The sequence below is a fragment of the Cottoperca gobio genome, chromosome 22 (assembly GCF_900634415.1).
Source record: "Cottoperca gobio chromosome 22, fCotGob3.1, whole genome shotgun sequence".
NCBI classification, from domain to species: domain Eukaryota; kingdom Metazoa; phylum Chordata; class Actinopteri; order Perciformes; family Bovichtidae; genus Cottoperca; species Cottoperca gobio.
In genome coordinates, this window is record NC_041376.1 from 1185665 (window position 1) to 1206635 (window position 20971).

General features: G+C 41.6%; 1 protein-coding gene across 3 annotated transcripts in view; it reads right to left on the reverse strand.

Moving 5' to 3' along the window:
• Window positions 1–20971, reverse strand: part of gfra4a (GDNF family receptor alpha 4a) — a 228001-nt gene that overhangs the window by 108852 nt on the left and 98178 nt on the right. Inside the window, exon 1 of one of the 3 annotated variants that reach the window (XM_029460739.1) lies at window positions 9583–10480. The exons of the other annotated variants lie outside the window; for them this stretch is intronic. Within the exon in view, the coding sequence (XP_029316599.1) occupies window positions 9583–9640 (58 nt within the window). The 5' untranslated portion in view covers window positions 9641–10480. Of the gene's footprint in view, window positions 1–9582; window positions 10481–20971 lie in introns of those variants that run through there. 3 annotated transcript variants of the gene reach the window in all.

Below are 20971 nucleotides of genomic sequence, written 5' to 3' on the forward strand. Positions count from 1 at the left end.
TTTAATGGTTTAATGGTTTAAGTTTCAATTCTGGCACATCTTACACACCTTTAACTCTCAACCGACTACCTCACTGCTAATATCGATGCCAGGTTTCTCAATTAGGACTCTCCGCTATTTAAAGATCCAATTCCCGCCTCCTGCAAATCATCTGATGGAGTTTGTGTCACTCGTCCTAATGACTCAACTCAGAACATGTTAAAGTGGCATTAAGCAGCAAGGAGAAAACATATCTTTCTTAAAATGTCAATCTATGTTTTTATATTAACGATAGGTCAAATGAGTAAGTGTAATGTGAAAGGGGTTGTTCATATTCACAAACCCACAAATGATTATCACCCCTCAACTCTATGATTCACATTTACGGTACCTGCAACACACCATTTTCCTGTCAATATTTTTTATGGATGTAGCTTGCTGATGAATTCTTAATCCAGCACAAAGCTTCTGTTACACAACGGCTTCTTTGATCAACGGAAAAAGCTGCTGATTAGTTAAAGGCCACAACAACTAACTGATATAATCGCAGATGTGGCTGTTGATTTAGAGGTCTAGACATTTTGGTAGTTTTTTATGTCGATTTGGTATAACAAATGGCTTTAAAAACTACAATACCCAAGAGCATCAGTGGCCGGTACCATGGTGAGGTCACCCGGCAGAGCCATGAATCAGAACTGACTCAACAAACAGAACAAACGCAACGATTTGTTGTTGCAATCCAGATTGAAGCCCTTTGGCACAGCTGCTGAATTGAGCCAGAATCCAAAAGAGAATTGAGTTAAACTGATAAACAATTTGTCAGGTTTCTCCAAAGTGTCATTTCTAGCTTCAGGTTGCTGTTAAACTGAATTTTCACTTTGCTAAATGGACGTTTCTACCATAACTTGGGAATCCTAGAGAGACGTAGTTCTCTTAATTTTTAATGTGCACAGACTTTACCAGAACAAGAACATGAATTTCTTTAATTGCACCACTCCAGCTACCTACAACACTTTTATATCTGTAATCATGTAGGGATGCAGCGATCAAACTCTTCCAGGCCCGATATCGGTACCTGGGCTTTGGGTATCGGCCGATACCAAGTACTGATCCGATAATAGTGTTTGATTAACAAGTTGTGTGTCTGGTTTCCTAACATAACTACATAGATATAAATGTACAGAGATGGTATTTATTAAAATATTGGTATCCGATACCAGATCGGCCCATTGTTGCAGATAACCGATCCAGCTGTTTGAGTCAGTATCGGACCCATATCAGTATCGATATCTGTGCATCTCAAGCCATAAACTAAGTCCATACTGTTAAAATGTCCTGATGTTTTCAGCAGAATGTGATTTGCTTGAGTAAACACAAGGTCACAGAAAAATAAAAACTGATAACATTTTTATGCAAAACACTGCATACTGCAGCTTATTAGTTAAACCAGACTGTGATAAATATTCTGGGAAATGAGACGAGACACAGACTGCCTCATCATTACTGCCATTAAACTGTTTTCTCTTTATAAAATCTTGAACATCTTTATTTTTGCCTGTTTTTCCATCTGTCTGGGTGATGACGTGGAACATGTAAGACACAAAGAGATAATCAGCTGAGCGGCCCACGACAGACTAGAGAGTAGAAACCATGTAAGTGTGTTGAGCCGCAAACTCTTTCATTAGCTCTCATAAATGTTTTCTGGCACATATCTGAGACAGGCTGGGTGGATAGCCTGCTCCGATTTGGCCCATTCTACGCAATCCCCATCCTCTACCTCCCGTTGGCTTAGTCGGTTGACAGCCTGGCACTGAACCTGATTTCTGATTTAACACTCTTCCTCCATTTCTATCTCAACAGGCTGAACAGGACTCCACGGCAGAAACTGCAGCTCTGATTAAAAACCAATTAGTTCCCAAGATCCCCGGCCCCCTGCAGAAGAAGGCTGCAGGATTTCATCTAGACTTGGCTCCTCTTTGCTCTAATTTGAGAGTTATCTGGGAAAAGTAAGCCAGCAAGTGGCGGAGCTACTCCTTTAATGTGACCTAACCCAAATGTGAGCTGTGGCAGAGATGGATAACCCTTGGCACCTTTTGGTGTCTCTCATGCAATTATCTATTTGTATATCTTTGGCTTTTGCAATGATGAATACGTTTGAGTCAATGAAATAAGCCACTATTTTAATGGATTTATTTCTCCAGTAGTTTACACAAAGAAGCATTTATGAACACATAATCCTCAAAGACAATTCTGCCGCTACAATAATAATCTGTCTGGCAGTAAAAACTCATTTTTTAACATAACATTCAATGACACCGTATTTCTTAACTAATTGACAGATGATTATATCGAGCCAATCTTTGGTTAGAATGGGTTTACTAGATATTTTGGGGGGGATTAGATTTAGCAGACACACAGTAAACAGATGGACTAAAGTAAATTGTTATACGAGCAACAACAAGCATCATTCTTTTATAGCAACAGGCTCATTCTGCATCCTAAACTCTCTGTCATACAAACATACATACAATTCTAGTCCTTGAATATATACCCAATTCAAACATCATACCAGAAAAGAAAAACATATTCTTCATGCCAGCTTTTGCCATCTGGGTCAAGAAAACGAAGATGACAAATGTTAAATGATAGCCGCATATTTGTCCAGTCGCCATGTTATTTAGGTTAAAGACATACAGTGTGTCCCAATTCCATGTTACACATTTCTCCAAAGCAGGTTCTTGGTTCACACTGGGAAAGCAACAAGATGAAGCACAGTGGGATATGAGCGTGCATCGCTGGGACAGCGTGATTAACGTATGGGATCATAGGAATGGTAGCCTGTGCCTTGTGATTATCAGCAATATTTTTATGTGGGCTTGATCTAGATGCGAGATGAGATGAGAATATGATTGGCACCTCCAGCACCTCTCTCAATAAAATGGTGGAGTAATAAGAGCCTTTATTAAATGCATTTAAATACGCGCTGACAGACACACTGAGAAGCTTTAAGTACTCTGAACACTTGATGAAGGGCCTTGAAGCCTTGCTAGTTTGTTTCATTACCACTTATCATTCTCTCTGCCAAGCCAACTCTATGCTACCTCCCCCCCATCACAAAACTTTTTCTTCTGATTAATTGCAGCCTTTTAGGCTTGCTCACAATCAGCCTGGACCATTTTACAGCCTTTTCATTACAAAGTAAAACGTCTGGCTATGGAATACAGTGGCAGTAAATGCCATATCCTTTCAGATAGGCAAGGGCAGGGTAATTGTCTCTGTGGTATAATTGTACCTCAACAACAGACAGTTAATATGACAGGGTTTTAACATAATAAGGAGCACAATCATTTAGGTTTCACACCACAAAATCCTCCCACCAGCATCCGTGCTGCAGTTTGATTCCCTCTATTCCAGGGAATATTTATCTCCATCTTCGGGCCTCTATTTTTCTCTTTTCTTCACTGCTGATGGCCTGTAATTGCTTCCATCTGCTCTTTGTACATACAGTATTACTTGTCGTGGCAGAGATAATACAGTGCAGTGAGGAAACCAGTCCGATAGCAGAGAACATCCGGCTATAAATGTCAGCTAGTCACCAAAGCAACACACTCGCAGCTCTTCAACTCTTTTGTTGAGTCATAATGACAGATAGGCAGCGTTCCTTAACACCTTTTAGCCAGAGCATTATCTCAGTCAGGAGACAGTTGACAAATTAAATCAATAAATCAAATCACACAAGATGGATTGAGTGTCAAAAAATTATATCTGCAAATGTGAAGATCCTGGGTGCAGATTGTTACGAGCTACCATCTCTACTTTTGGGATGTGGAGCCACAGGTGCGACGCATAAACTGCAAAAACAAAAGCATAGATGAAATTCAAAGGGGCAGCATAGTAAATCTGAGCAGAGGCACCGGGGATCTAAATAGCAACGCAGCTCTGGTGAGTCGCTCTACAGAGGATACATATCTCCTCTCTGTTAGATGCCCAAACGACAGCTCCAGCTAAAAAATAAATTCCCTCTCTCGCTGTCACACACGGCTTATTCGCATTCACATCCTCGTCTTTCTGCGATGTTTGCGCCTGTAATACTCTGACACTATTCTCTCCCTTCACTCTGTCAGAGTAACTTAAAGGCACAGAGGAGAAATCAAGAAACTGTGCAACGTTGCAGCAGCTATGGGGACCCGGTGAGAGAGAAGGGTGAGTGTGAATTATACATGTGTCAGGGGGTGGTGGTGGTGAGGGGGTGGGCTTCACATTTGTCAGAATAAATGCATAAAGCGCATATTTGTAAAAAAACATAATATTATCCGTCACAATTCAAGGTTACCAAACATGCAAGGAGCAAATTATTCATTCCCATACAAAGCAAAGTGATGAGGCTGAATAACTGCTGAGAGCGACATGAGTAGTTTGGTCTGGATACATGCGAGGCCTTTCTATCCGTGCGAGTTGCTGTGTGTGGTTGTTAATTACGAAGCTATTTTTGTGGTGAGAAAAGGGTTAGGGTTAGGGTTAGGGTTCGGAAGAGTGTCTGTCACCGTCCCTCTGAGCTGGAATATCTGTCCTCTCAAATACATATGATTACTCCCACGTCAAACTTTGGAAATGTACTTTAAAGACATTAGTTAATACTATTAAATTAACAACTGATTGAAATATACACATACAACTTTTTCTGCAGAACGCTTTAGCCTCGATTAGCTCAATTTCTTTGCTTTACGCTACATTTAGTGTACTGTTCAGTCACAGTGATCTAATAAGTATTCTGCAGCTAAGGGATAGATTAGACTTCTTCATGTGTCGCACATCATTTTAAATAAATGCCAATGTGTCTGTGTCTCCTGTGTGTGTTAATAGAAAACAGTTTGCTTACATGTTAGCCATAACTAACAAGACAGGTAACAATGTGTCAGGGCTGTGTTTCTTAGATGTTTTGTCCCCTTGTGGCCAAAAATCAATTAACACAGCTTTAAGAAAAATACCATGGAACAATAAAACTACTTAGTATCCTGCTTTGCTGGGCTCATTTAGATTTTTTGTTGTATTGGTCCTATTCCTGTGCAGGAATTTTTTGTATTGTATATCTATCAAAACACAGCAAAAGGGTGCACTGATCCAAGTTTATATGTCCTGATACAGATAGGGTATCTGCCGATATCAAGTACATATCCGATAGCAGTGATTCACTCGGAATCATGCAAGTGAATGACATCGTGCATTTTATTAAGACATTGACAAAGAAACTGTATTTAATGTGAATCAATCCCGTCACGGTTGTTAAACGATCCGCTAAAGACAGGTCAGTATTGACATAAAGCTTGAGGTGAATCCCTCCCCTCAACAGTTTTAGTCCCGCAGCATCAGAGTAAAGCTTTGAGTCCAGACCCACCATCTGCCACTGATATTAAATAACCACACAGAGAGATATGCATCTCAGAGGAGGCAGACAGACCAGTTTCTTTACACAGACAGAAACCTAAAGTCACCAGATTGTGAAGCCATAATTCAGACTTTAAGAACTTTTCAAATGAAGATCCTTGATTGCTAGTCTTCTAAATGCAACAACGTTGTGTATGTATCATATGGTCCATATCCATCCTATGAGGAAAAACCAAGAGAAAAAATATTGCATTAAATACAAAACCCAGGAATTCAGTCGTTGTAGCAGAGTGAAGAGTAGAGCTGTAATGATTAGTCGACTAATTAATTAGTATATCGACAGAAAAACATTTACAATACTTAAATAATCCATTATCATTAAGGTAATTGCAAAAATGTCAGAACTCGCTGTTATCTTTGGGTTTTCACCGACAAAAGACGACATTTTTTTACCATTTTCTGACATTTAATCGACCAAACGATTAATCGTTAAGTAAATACACGTCAGATTAACCGATAACAAATATATTCGTTAGTTGTCGTGCTGGTTAAGAGTGTCTGAAGCTATTGCTGTCTTCCAAAAATGAGATTATTCTACTGCAGTGAATAATAATGCCAAGTATGGAAGGACTAGGCTGGAAAGTTAATCAGTAAATAATTACCTAGCGAAGAATGATAATCATCTTACTCTCAAAGTGTAATTACTTTTTGGCTCAAGAGGCATCAAAATATAAAATCAAAATGGCTATTTAGTTCCACTTAGTGACTTAAAACAACAACCAAACCGTCACTAGCTACAGTGGAAAATGACTCATTGTGTAAAAACAGCTGATAAATAACAATATCTGTAATTAGATTTGAAAGTTATTTTTTGTTCGAAGATATTTGTATCACATCTGAACATTAGTTTGACAAGTTTTCACTTCAATGACTAATCACATCTAATTATTTTATTGTCAAAATTAATTGTCGCTTGTTGAACATTTATTCAACAAGTACTTCATTTTAGAATCTGCAATTCGATCATCATGTTGATTTTCCCCACTGATGACAGCTTCCACTTTGAAACGAATTACACACAATCATGCGTTTGCCAAATCAGGCTGATATAAAATCAACAGTGGACGCCCTTTTCAGTCGCTGGGCCTCTTTACAGGCTGTGAAACTGGCTCCCCACCCTGATGAATGTAATCTGCACCAGCAACAGTTCGCTCTTCTGAAGGGCCTGTGCATTTTAACACATCTACAAATTGTTCACACCTTCCCTCCCATCCACTGCCCCTGTGGCGAACCAATCACCACAAAGTCACGCTGGGGTAAATATGCAAACCACCCTCAAGTAGTTGGTCGTTTATGTTTATGATCATTGCTTCTCACCAGCCAATTACCGCCGTGGATAGAACACTATTCACAATATTAAAACAGTACAAACCCTCCGCCATGCGCAGTACACTGTGTTCATTTGCTGCCTACCACTTAGAGAAGAATATGATGCAGATAAACCTGGTCAACTAATTACAGTAATGATTGCAAAATGTTCAGAGCGATGTGGGCAGATAATCACTGAAGCATCACAAGACTGAGCGGTAAATATGCCAATTTCAATTTGAAGTAAATGGAGGCTTGTTTTTTTATCCCCTACCGTTTTCAATGCCTGAGTTTTACCCCAGCTAGTTAACAAAAAGCAAAAACACTGCATGCTAATCTAGCGTACATCAACTTCATACACCTCGCTTCATCAGGAAGAGACGTTCATTAGACTGGACGGATATTATTGCAGCCCCAGACACCACGGACCCAGAGCCTTGTCTGGCCTGGCAAGATGTAGAAGTGCATGTTTTTATTTGCAGCAAGAGCTCGGGGAAGAGAGCTACATGCAAACACACACACACGCACACACACACACGCACACAAAACAGCCTATATGTCCTCTTAAACCTAAAGGTCCCCAGAAGGAGAGAGGGCTTATAAGTGTTGGTCCTCACATGTATAACTAAACCAGTCTACACACACAAACACCTGGGAGCAAGTGCTGTTAGTAAACGTGCTCAAGGACACTTTGGCAGAAGATTCTGGGGGAACCGATGCTGCTTTCAAGTGCTCCACGAGAGCTCCAATTGCTGAGCTGTAAATATGACTTTTCACACATTCGAGTGCTCTTTGTGGGACATAATAACATAATTCAACCTAATTATTCAAAGTGGTGTTTATGGTGTTTGAGGTTTTACTTAAGATTTTAATGGCACAGAAAAAGCCTCAAAAAGATTTGATGCACACTAAATATTTACACTAAATGCCAAACACGTACATCTAATAATAAATCATAACAGTCTTACATGAATTGACCTGATGCCGCCCAGCGTCTTATTCCGTCTAATCAAATTTGTATTTATCACCTTTCCCAAAACAAATCATTCAAGTGCACTCAACTCCCAACATGTCTGACAGCACTTAAAGACTAATTTGCCCCTCCCACTTTGACTCCCCCGCTGTGGATTCAAACCGACCACCTCTGTCTTCCCCTCTCTAACCTTCAGACTAAAGCTGCTTCAGTTCCTTTGATCCCATCTCCTCCCCTCTGTGTCTGCCACCCTGTGTGGCTGATGGACGGGATCATGAGGCCCTGGGTGAGAGACTCTGCCATTTTGACACATCTCTTTGACAAGGTGAGAATATCTGCCGGGAAGAGACTGCCCACCCCCCTTCTTCTCACATCCTGCTTCCATTTACTCGCCCAGCTCATGTCTTGAGTGACAGCACAGCACGGTGACACACGTTTTACATATAATGTGAAATGTGAGGGAAGACAGGGGACATAATAGCATCACTTCCTTCAGGGGAAGTGTGGCGGACAGGAGTGCTGCAAGTGTGTATGTTTAGGGTTCAAGGTGGTGGAACATCTTGTCTGGGAGCTCCAGAATGTGCAACGTACTGCCAGCATGCAAGGATGCTTCCAGTGTGCCCCGTGAGAGGCTGCACAGCGGCAGCAAAAAGGAAATGGAGTCTGAGATGTGAAGCTGTCATCGAGGCTATAAATCTCACAAATACAAATCCCTCCGTCAGTACGTCCTGTTTCCAGGCCGCATTCGCTCTGCAGGAAGGTTTTTTTTTTTTCTTTCTCTCCATGGTGGGGGAATTTTGCAGAACAGAGTGCAGCAGAATCAGAAAAACTCTACAGTTTGTACCAGAAATTAATTTTAAATGAGACCAGCAGTAAACAGCTCTTGACATTAGAAATGACTTGCACCAGCTGGCACAATGAGAAGCATACAGGTAACATGATTAACAGATTTGGGTAGAGAAAGAGCTGTGTGTGTGTGTGTGTGTGTGTGTGTGTGTGTGTGTGTGTGTGTGTGTGTGTGTGTGTGTGTGTGTGTGTGTGTGGATCCTGCACACCACTTTGGGTAGTTTTATGCTTCTTATGCAAATACACGAGCACAAATGCGCGCGCTCAAATACACGTGCACACACCGACTGCCACTCCACTCCGCCCCCAGCACACATACATACAAACAACACAATTCACCTGCAGAGGCAGGTGCACAAGCACGCACGCGCACGCACAACTAACCACACAGGGCTGGTACACGCGCGCACACAAACACTTTGACACACACTTGTCTGCATTGGCATTTTCGCAGTCAAACTGGGGACGAGCAGCAGCTGCAGCTTTGGTGGCAGAAACATTTTTAAGGTTTTCGTTCCTTCCCTCCGTCATCTATTCTCACATCCGTCTGCTGTTAGGAAATCATGTGAATATACAGTACGGGGTATGTACGGGGCTACAGCTTGCAGAGTAACACACATATTGCTCTACGAGGCTGAGAAGAGACATGCAAGCATCTCTTAAGTGGAGAAAATCCGGCGAGTGCCGCCGCTTCATTACTGTCAGTCACCCATCAGATCATATGTTGCGGTCTTTCTGTGTGGTCCTTTAAAAGGCAGAGGACTATCCCCCGCTCTGTCCGGGACCCTGTAATGCATCCGATCACATTCACCACACTGGCTGATCTTGCAGGAAAATAAATATCTCATCATGCAACTTTGACAAAAAAGCAAGCGAATAAGAGCTCGTTAGGGAACGCTCGCACTAATGAGCATGAAGCTCAGACTGATAACAGCTGTAATAGGAGCTGCAGCGACCACCCGCAGAACAACGCATTCATTCCACACAAGTTCAACTATACTAAATTATATCCCAAGTGTTGTTCAACTTACCGATAAGAGCCAGCTGCAAGAAGTACAGTCCGAGGAAGTCCATTATGGAGTGCGACATTAATTCAAATGGATGCAATCCGGGGCGAGCGATGATTTGCGAGAATAAAAGCCCTCTGTTTGTTGAAATTGGCACCGAAATAAAGACCGAAAGAATCGTAGCTATTTCTCAAGAGATGACTGGTCACTTACGCCGGAATCCACAGCATTGCATGAAAAAACGGGAGCGGAGCAGAGCATCATTTTTCAACAGTCAAACTTTTGTCATGGAGGAAAAATGGGTTACAGCTGCGCCAAATCAAGCCAGTGGTTCCAAATCAACGCAACACCGAGGGGTGGAGAAAAAAACAGTTTGTTCCTTAGGTGGAATCAATCTTGCGCGTATTGAACATCCCTGTCCGTTTCATCCGTCCGTCCTGAGCGGCTGCTTCCTCTCCTCTTCGCCTCCACCTGCGCACCGTCTGGAAACTGCGGATGAACCACAGGGGCGCGTTGCTTTGCGCACTCCGACCTGCGAGTCACACAGTCCACAGTCCACAGTGTGATCCTCTGCTCCCAGGCGGGTCCGGCCGGAGATGCCCAGCCCAGCTCGTTTAAAAAAATCCAATCTTGGCCAAAGTTGAAATAGGACAAGTTAAATCGATAGCCTATTTCATACTGCCATAAAATGGAAACAATAAACCTGCGTAGAATGGTGCATAGTCTGTATGGGTGGGTATCCACACTTCCCTGAAAGTAGGTTAGTCCCTCCTAAAAATAAAAACTACCACAGTCGACTTGCATGAGAATCATTGATTTGGAGGAAGTTGAGGACATATTTGAGGGGCCCTACAGCAGCAGCACACGAGGAGCAGACTAACACAGAGCCAGTGACTGGCACAGGCTGTGCCTCTTAACGGTGGAAACGAAGAGACCATCTTGCAGCCAGCATGGTGTGTTTGAGGCTACCTGCTGTCTAATGTGCTGCTCTCCTTTCAGAGGAACAGAACAAAGAATAATCTATTCTCATCTGGGTTTCGGGGACAGTGGGCCTGATTGACGCTCACAAACTGTATTATTATTATTTGCACACATGGCCTATTTTTTTTTTTTTATCTTTAAGGAATTTGTGTGCCCAACACCAGGAATAATTGGATTGAGCCTGTAGAAGCAGCTCCATAAATCATGGAGAATATTTAAATTCTTCATACTAACAGCTGTTAAGGGTACTTTTTTTGTGGTAAAGCCTGAATTATTTTCAAGCCGTTTCACTCACTTTGGATGAGAAATTAATTTTTGAGCGGTTCCTCTGTTGGGAGTTGTTTTGCCTCCTCGAGCTTATTTTTGGAGTTTTTACAGCATCTCGGGGACACTTTCATCCAAAACCTTGTTTGTGCAGTATGTAAAAAAGGCTGACACTCACGGAAACGTGGGAAGGATCATACTCGTTTCTAAAGAATAAGCAGCACAACCATAAACACTTACAAACTTCTGTTCAGTGTTTTCTTTTTTCTGAAGAAAAGAGTGGGCAGTGCTCTCCTCTTAGGATTTGCTTACACTGAGACAGTAGGAAGGCTGAGAGGAAAGATGCTGCAGCAGCTTTTTAAACTGTTTTGTAAACTTCCATTACATTTGCAGAGATTTGTCTTTAGCCTGAAGCCCACTTTTAATTACTCACTGATCACAACACATGTACTCTGTCAGTATCATAAGTAATGGTTCTCGTTGTAGTTTGTAAAGAAGATGTATAAACAGTACACCATATGTGTGGTAGACACGTTGCTATACAAGCTAAACGTGTGCCATTATAGTGGGTATAAACTTTTTATTTATCAATAAATCATGATTATTTACATCTTTTTGGCGGAGTGAGACACAAAACACCAGCCTGTTTATGATGTTTGGAGACTCATACTGTGGTCTCCTACTAACAATCTCAGCCTGGTGTGTCTGGATGTAACAGTCGTTTGATAATGTCACATTTAAGACGGCAACAGTTGTTTGTTCACGTGGTTAAAAGGGAGAATGTCCCCATCAAGAAGGACAGCGTCAGTCGTTTCAGCAAGTGGCCCAACTCGACTAATCCTGTTTATTTTAATCTAGTAATTATCACAGGAGCCACAAAGTCTGCAGAGGGAACACACACACACACACGCACACGCACACACACACACAGTATCTTGCCCAAGGACACTTTGACATGCTGACTGCAGGACTGGGGATCGAGCCTCCAACCTTCTGACCGGTGGATGACCACTACCTCCTGAGCCACAGCCGCCATGTTTATGTATTGTTACATAAATAACTTATTTTTATTCTTGCTATCACTCCTGATGCAACGTACTTTCGTTCTGCTGTGCACCTGCCCTATGAATATTATGAATAATAATAAGGTTAACACGCTTCAAACTGTTCAAACCGTTATTTTTAACATACGTGTTGTGTTGCAGAGATCCTGTCCTGTAATACCACTTGTTCCTCTAGAGGCGCTAGTGAGTAACTGTGGCTGCAGTCTGACCAGGAAGTAGAGCTGCCCTGAGCGCCCGTCAGTAACACATCCATGTATGTATGACAGTGTGTTTATAGTTTGTTTATTAAATGTATTACATCTAAAAAGGGGCAGAAATGAGAAAACGTGCACCCCCGCCTTGACCTCCCCCCCACTGGGAGGCCGTGTTAATATTATTAAAACTATTAATGTTCATAAAATCATAAATAGGGGTTGATCATAACTGGCAGTAACTAAGCAGGTGCATTAGATCAGAAATACATTAAAATGGCTATTAGAAGGAATTAATAACGATAAAAAATAATTAGTATATTTAATATAATTATTTATTATATTAGTATGACTTCATTTACACTGAGTCATCTCAATGGGGTTAACAAGACGTTAGTGTGTGTGTGTGTGTGTGTGTGTGTGTGTGTGTGTGTGTGTGTGTGTGTGTGTGTGTGTATATATATATAACTAACAGCTGTGTTTTCACACCAACGTGCGAAAAGGTGCGTCAGGTTGCAGGAAGTGAGGAAGGATCTCGACACGAAGGATCATGGGAAATTAAGTCCAATAGCTCAATCTCAATACTTTGAGGAACCGCGTTGCCGGGAGTCGAGCGTGCAGCAGCTCTAACGGTTAGCGGTTAGCTCAAATGTTGGCAGAACAAACAACAGGTTCTGATGAGTCGTCTTTCTGCTGCTGCAGATCATTTTCTCGTTTCTGCCACTTTGGATTTATTCGAATAAAAAACTCTCAAAGCGTGCAAGGTCCCGGTTAGAGTAAACACACAGATGACCAAAGCTCAACGTGATGATTATAAGATAACTTTGTTATTTTATCCCGCTTTCAGAATTTAAGCAGTTTGGATGAATTGTGCGTATTCTTGCCCAGTTTATTGGCTTATTTTCATATCATTAATGACAGTAAATTTAAATTGTATGGACCCAGGAATAGAGGTGAAATTCTACCCCCTATTTACTTGGTGCACGTGTCTCAGTATTACACCTTTAACCTTTGATTAAGGAAGTGGGTATTTAGCGACGAGCTACTCATCGTCTGACTCTTTGATGAGATCTGGACTTAAACTCCTTCAGTGACGGAGATGATGTTTGTAGATTGTTGCGTGTACCTGCACAGAGACTGCAGATGGAAATGAGCTAACAGCTAAATCTAATTTATATAAATAATCTTTTTGTATTGGGACAGTTTCAGCTATTTGCTATTCTGGCAACCTTTTCCTTCTTCCCCTACACGTGTGGGTCGGAGTATAAAACAATAACTTCTTAATAAAAAACACTTGGAATTTCAGCTTCAGTTTGGAAGCTTGAAAGGTACAATAAGAAAGAGAAATACTGTAACAGCGACACTGTGTGATTGTAAAGGACACGTAGTAAAACACATTTCTCTCTCGCTGTAGTTCAGCTGACAGTTTGGATTCCATTCTTAAATTCACACTTACAGTACTATGGAAAGTGATCATACCGAACATACAGTGTTGGCAGTCAGGAGGAATCTATGGGATGTCTTTATGCCCCATTTTGTGTGAAAACACGTGTATTCATAACATTCTTGCCAAGTGCAGATTTAACAAGAAGGAACACAAAGAATTTTCTTTTCTCACAGTAACACCAGAGGGGAAGGAAAAATCTGAGATTTGGATTTGTACACTGGCGGTGATCCAGCAGCGCCTCCACTGAGCGGCTCCACAGCAGCAGCAGCTGGTGGTTAACTGCCTTGCTCAAGGGCAAACTCGCTGCAGTTGCTGCGCGAAGGCAGAACAATCCTTATTTCCCGAACAGGTTTACGCAGAAGGTTATGAAAGTACACACTAGCCTTACCCCTCTCCAAACAACTCTGAATTACGGTGCGTGCCAAAAAAGATTGCATATTGATTCCCAAACTCTATCCTTTGAAACAAACGTCCCCCTGCCTGCTTCGGATCGAATTCTTCCAGAGCTTTCTCTCCTGTGTCTCCGCCTCCGCTGCCTCTCAATGGCTCGAGAAGCATTGCCCTGAACATATTTGCAACACTGATAAGCAAGAAGAGAATGTGGGACAAGCTTCCTGCTGGGATGGTCATGAAGAGGTACAATAATCTTACCACGGGCTGATGTAGAGGCGTTAATTAATTCAAATTAATGCCCAAGCTGTTGTTTTTTTCTGTCTCGCTCAGACACATGGCGAGAGAACTTGGAGGGAGAGGCGGAGAAGAAAAGACGGCGAGCGAAAGAAAAAATATTGACGAGCAATGGAGCAACGTTTGGTTGGAGCAGCTTTCAAGGCCGCAGAATGTATGAAGGTACAGTTACATGGTAATGTCACAAGGCCACAGCTGCAGCACAGCACACACGCTTCTGTTCTTCACATCGTCTCTTTCACACCTGCTTTCACTCAGATGTCTCCTCCTGGCCTATTCAATCAATGCTGATGCTTTTTCATCAATACACCGTCACTAGAATTATGAGGAATACAATACGAGTCACAGCCTGGTTACATAAGAGTCCAGCACACCTGCAGAGCAGCAGCCCCGCACTAAACCTTCATAGCTCTCATGTTAACCATCAAGGTTTAACATTTAGTGCACACAACTACACCACAGACCTCCTCTCAGCTGGAGTGGTCATCCCAGTAGAAGCATGACTGGATTTCTCCAGTACAGTTGTACAGTACAGCAGCCACGTGGGTAGGATCCAAAGCTACACACCCCTTAATACACAAATATAAAACCAGCTTCACAATTCCTCTGATTGTTACAGGAAATCAACTGATGGCGGTGTTGAACTTTAATAGCTAATTTTTGGTTCTCTGCTCAGTTCATAACACTTTACATTTCCTCCTCTTTGGCAGAATTATCGCAGAAATAAAAGCCTGTGGTGCAACAACTGAAAGTCTGGACTGATGGCACTTTCTTGGCCGTCACACTGATTTAGACTCATTTGCAAATTCTGTCCCTGCTGTGGGAAATATTAGCAAGCCATACTGCTACAAAACATTCCCCATGTAGTACAACCTTTAAAGCCTGTAAGCATCGCTTGTGAACAGTGATATGAGATCTGAGTAGAAAGAAACTCAGCATGTCTCATTTGATGTCCGAGCTTTTTAAGTGCGGCAGTCTCAGCTGATAGAATTCTATGCAAAGCGTAAACAACAACTGAAAATGTTGCCTGACTGTTAATGTTTGCTGCACCACATTTTGAACTTTATGCATCTTGTAATAATATTTACTTATTTTTAAAGCATCCCCATTAGCTGATGCCAGGGGCAGCAGCTAGTCTTCCTCTGGTCTGAAACCCAGAACATCAGATGCATATTTTATACAACATCACATTTGTGTTACGATGCGTTCAACTCATGTGCACCTCTAATTGTGTTGCATTAACGGAGCGCTCGTTCAAATTATCTCAAAATTCTTTCTTTGTGCATTGACATCATCTTTAATTAATTAGTCTTAGAATTAATCCATAAATATTCTCAAGGGCCATCACCAGGGAACAAAACAGTCCACATGACCAACACTGGACGATTGATCATCTGCTCAAGTGATGCGTTCCTAAACGGTACGCGAGTGAGCTTTCCAATGATTGATGGCACGATTTGTAGAGTAGGCTTTTAGGCTGATTATAGTGTTTTCAGAATAAATATGTTGATTATTTGACTACTTTTAGATAAACAAATAAAGAAAGGGGGTTGTTCATGTGGCGAGACCATTGGGAGGACTTGTTACCATGAAGCCAATATTTCTTAAATCCTGGCCATGGTCAAAGTGTATTATACTTTAACTTTGGCTGCAGAAAACGAGGGAAATTTGTGTCGCTATGACTCGTTAAGCTGCCTTCGAAGGCGCAGCTGCACTCTGCATTGAAAGTAATGGCCTTGCTCTGCACAATGTTGCTGGGTTTGGCGTGAAAGCAGCGTTAGGTTTACCACCACCTGCACCTTCATACAAATAAATGAATCAATGGCTACTTTTTGCACTTCTACCTGCGAAGCCATATTTTACATTGCATTTTATTTCAGCTCGGATTGTATTTCACTTCAAAAAGTGTCTATTCTCAAGTTTGCAGGGTGTGTATGCTCAAGACCGCTGGCTAAAACAATGATTAGAGATCACAACATGTTTCGGCTTTGCTCATGTAGCACTGGTGCATGTCATCCAGCAACAATGCAAACCCTTTGAAGATGAAGCTAAATATGAGAAGCCTCCCTCGCAGTGGTACCGATGTACTGCAGCATCAGCTCTCATTGCAGGCTCCAGCTGTAACCAGAAACTAGCAGAAGAAAAGAGCAGAAGACGAGCTGCCAAACGAGGCTACGCAGTACTCAGGCTTTTTTAAAGACAGACCTGGTGTGTAATTATAATCATATCTGGCCGTCGCAGTGGGCAGGTGATGAGACGGATGTTTCCAGAAAGAAGTGTGAAGCATAAGAACGAGAAGACCCTTATGCCCTTGGCAATTCTGGGCTTTTTTCATGATGTGTTTGCAGTGGCATATTTCAGATGCACAGCAAGGATGCGTGGAAATGGATAAATCAATGAGGCCATCTGGGGAGAGGAAGTCAAGATGAGAAATGGTTTAATGCTGACATTCATTCGACAGTAGCCTCACAGACCTAATTATTCTATTCATTATGGAGACGCAAAAAAAACAAAAAGACAGTCTTGTTATTTTCATGACACACATCAAATTTAATTTGCCTTTAAGGAAGTTTTAGGTCATGCAATATTTGTGAAGTGTTTTTTTTCCCCCACAACGCTTTTTTGATATTTGTACCTTTGTTTGAAATATGATTTGTTTGTTGAAGGTTTAATAAATCAAATAAATAAATCTGACAGTAACTGACGTGCACATGCAGAAGACAAACTCAGCAAATGTAGAAAAATTAAGTATCGACTGCCAACGTGTGAAACTAAATAGCCCCGTACTCGGTAACTGCAGCAAAGTCTAAATTAAGGCCCCAGTTGCGAATTACTGAATATCATCAATGTCATTGTCTGTCCTCTCCAGCTGAGTCAGTAATCACACACGCACTATCACAGTGGCACCGCTCACTCACACTCTCCCTGTTTCTCACTGTCTTTTTTCTCACCGTCCATTTTCCTGGATTCATCCAAACTTTCTCTTTTTCAACACAACATCATTTCTGTCAAATGTTGTATTTGTACTATGTTGTTTATCCTGTACACACGACATCTATTGCACGTGTGTCCGTCCTGGGAGAGGGATCCCTCCTCAGTCTCTCCCTGAGGTTTCTTCCATTGTTTCCCCCTTTAATTATGGGGGTTTTTTTAGGAAGTTTTTCCTTGTGCGATGCGAGGGTCTAAGGACAGGAGGTGTAAGGACAGAGGGTCTAAGGACAGAGGGTCTGAGGACAGAGGGTCTAAGGACAGAGGGTCTGAGGACAGAGGGTCTAAGGACAGAGGGTCTGAGGACAGAGGGTCTGAGGACAGAGGGTCTAAGGACAGAGGGTCTGAGGACAGAGGGTCTGAGGACAGAGGGTCTAAAGGACAGAGGGTCTAAGGACAGAGGGTCTGAGGACAGAGGGTCTGAGGACAGAGGGTCTAAGGACAGAGGGTCTAAGGACAGAGGGTCTGAGGACAGAGGGTCTAAAGGACAGAGGGTCTGAGGACAGAGGGTCTAAGGACAGAGGGTCTGAGGACAGAGGGTCTAAAGGACAGAGGGTCTAAGGACAGAGGGTGTCGTAACCTGTACAGTATGTAAAGCACACTGAGACAAAAATGTATAATTTGTGATATTGGGCTATACAAATGAATTTGATTTGATTTGATCAGATGTGCATTATTACCATCTGGGACCTGTAGTATTAAACCATATCAACCGTGGGTGTCACCACAGAAACCTTAAGAACGAGACAAAGTGACGGCTCTGTGTCACGACCTCGGACACGGGGAAGGAAGATTCAAACGCACGACGGCAGAAACAAATGTAAAGTGTAAAAAAAACAATACTTTACTTCAAAAATCTGATAATCAAACTCAAAACTCTCACAAGGAGGATATACAAACTTCTCAGACAAATAACACTTGATACGCTGGTTCATTGCCCATTATATCACAAGACAAACTGGCACAAGACAAGAGGAGACAGGACAGTTTATACAAGAGGTGAGTGGGGACAGGTGGAAACAATCAGGCAGACGCTGACGATGGCGGGAAACCACACAAAGACAGGAAGTAACAGGAAGTGACATGACAGACAATGACTAACAAGAAAACCTCAACAAACTCGATGAGACGTGACACTCTGACACGTAAAGGCTTGTAAAACATGGACTTTTCTTCACTTATGCACACAGTAATCAGATGGTTAAGAAATCTTTCATTATGTCTCACATTCGCCTCCAATCTATGCAAATGAGGGTGCGAAAAAACAACACAAATCATGTATTGCTGTTCTCTCACTCTGTTAACTTGATCCTCTGTTGAGTCCGTACAGAAAACTTGAATTCAACAAGCTAAACTAACAGACTGGATGTAGAGTCTTGGACTGTGTCCATCACATGACCACAAAGCAGCAACTTTAGCATCGACAACTGTAAAACGCTTCAGGAGCTGTAAATATGCTGCCAGGGGATCTGAAGCTTTCTTCTCCTGATATCAATAATTACTGATGGGCAACGTTACCTGGCAGTTGGCTCTACATCAACAATCTTTTATTAACCTATGAAATACTGTACTGTAGAGGAGACAAAGTGCTGAAAGAGGCAAATGTGTTGCGATAGAAAACTGATGTTTCCTCTAGATTTAATTATTGCTCAATGTTTGATCTGTGCCTCAGAAGAAACTGCGGCCACAAAGTCCTGTCCACGTTTTATCAGTTGCGTTCAGGATCTGAGCAACAGAAGAGTTCTTTCTATCTTTGCAACATTTCTGTTCACTAGAAAAACAAGAAATTAAGCATCATGTGTCATGATCGTGATTTTCTATATCCTGTTTTATTTTTGAAGTGTTCACTCCCCCTTGTGTCATGTCTAGTTGTACTTCCGGTCTCTGTGTTTTCCCTCCCCTTGTGATTGTTGATTAGTTTCCTCCTGTGTATTTGCCTTTCTCTCCAGCTGTGTCTCGTTTCCTCTTTTAGTGGTTGTGCTGTCTGTCCCAGTGTTCCTGGTCCGGTCGTCATTCATGTCACATGGTGTTTTCCCCCTCGTGGCGACCTCGTCTCACCCTCTGATCTGTATTTTAGGTTTTATTTGTTACTTTGCAATTTCGTAAGCTTTCCTGGAATAAAGCCCTCTTTTGTTAAAAGATCATTCTGCGTTTGGGTCCTCACCTTTTCCCCACCGTGACATCATGTAAAGAGGAGGATGTGTTCGATATCTGTACAGATATTAACTTTATTGTGCTTTTATTTTTATTTCCTTTCAATAAGTTCACACCAATCACTGCTACCAACTACAGCAGTAACTCAAGCTGTAGTGGAGTGACACGCACAATACTTCAGTGGAAATAAGTAAAGAAAAAGTGCAGAAGTTGAGTAAATGTGTTGAGTAATGTTTGCTTCTGATGGCTAATGTTAGCTAACTTTAATAAGATTTCACAGTTCCAACATTTAAATAATGAAACATGAAATTTAAGACCAATTTTACGTGCAAATATTTTGTTATCTGGATCGGCATGACGCATTGTAAGTATTCAAATTAAATTGAAAGTTTTTTTTTTTTTGAGATGTCAGAAAAAAAAGAATATTTCTAACATTAACAACTTAACATTTCCCAAATATTTTTGGGAATTTGAAAGATTGATTTAAGACATTTTTAAAAGCAATTAAGGACATATTTTAGATTAATTCATTAAATGGCTTTTAAGCCTTTTTAAGGATACGCAGGAACCCTGGATGTTAATCTTTAACTAACATTACTCGTCCCCGCGTCCTGACTTCACTCTCACGCTATGTTAAGCATCCACCTTTTTCCGGTAACTGTGAGTTGTGGCCACAGTGTTCAGTAAAGGTTATATAATCCAGTTTAAATAAATCTGTTGAATCAATGTTTCCTACAAGTTTTAACTCCCAACTTCATGTCTTGTCCTGAGGCGAGTTACAGGCACGTTAAGTTTAAACATAAATTCAATGCCTTTTTTTAATTTTATTTTTATAAACAGCTTAATATGAGGCTGACAAATTCAAATGTATGCAATACAAATAAAATCTCAACTGGCACTAATCTCTGTCTCCATATTATTTATCCAGGGGAAGTTGATTGAGCATGCATGCTCTGTTCCAGCAGCTCTCTGCTTCACATGCATACAATTACACTCACAGCTGGGAGCTCCCGTACAGCCCCAGCGTCGTACTGGGGAACACTGAGCAACTGCGTCTGAGTGGCGTGGGGTGAAGGCCATGTCGACGCTACTGGTGAATTACTCATTAAGTTTCCTCCCATATGTCTGAGCTCCCCGTCGCTCAAAAAGGGTTTCTGACAATTGACTCTCTGGTCACGATCCTCTTTTTTTGGATTCTCACATGATTTCTTATTCTAGAAATACAATATCAACAACTTCTAAATAATAAAACCTTGAATAATCAATCCAACTAACCTGTGACCTTTACATAGTGTGTGTGTGTGTGTGTCGTGCTGTCTTCCAGTGTAGATACTACAATATGAGTAGTAACACAGCCTTGACTCCATGCTCTGTGTAGAGAATTATGTACCAGAAATGGTTTCTAACAAGTTTTATGGATTACTGTAGTTGTGCCGTTAAACAATCAACATGCCGAGAAAATTTTTCCCAGTTAACATTTAACAGAGTGTGTGTGTGTGTGTGTGTGTGTGTGTGTGTGTGTGTGTGTGTGTGTGTGTGTGTGTGTGTGTGTGTGTGTGTGCGCAATGCAGAAATAAGACTGTGATGCTTTGGATAAAGTCATGAGCATGAAACACATGTAGGAATAAAGATATCAG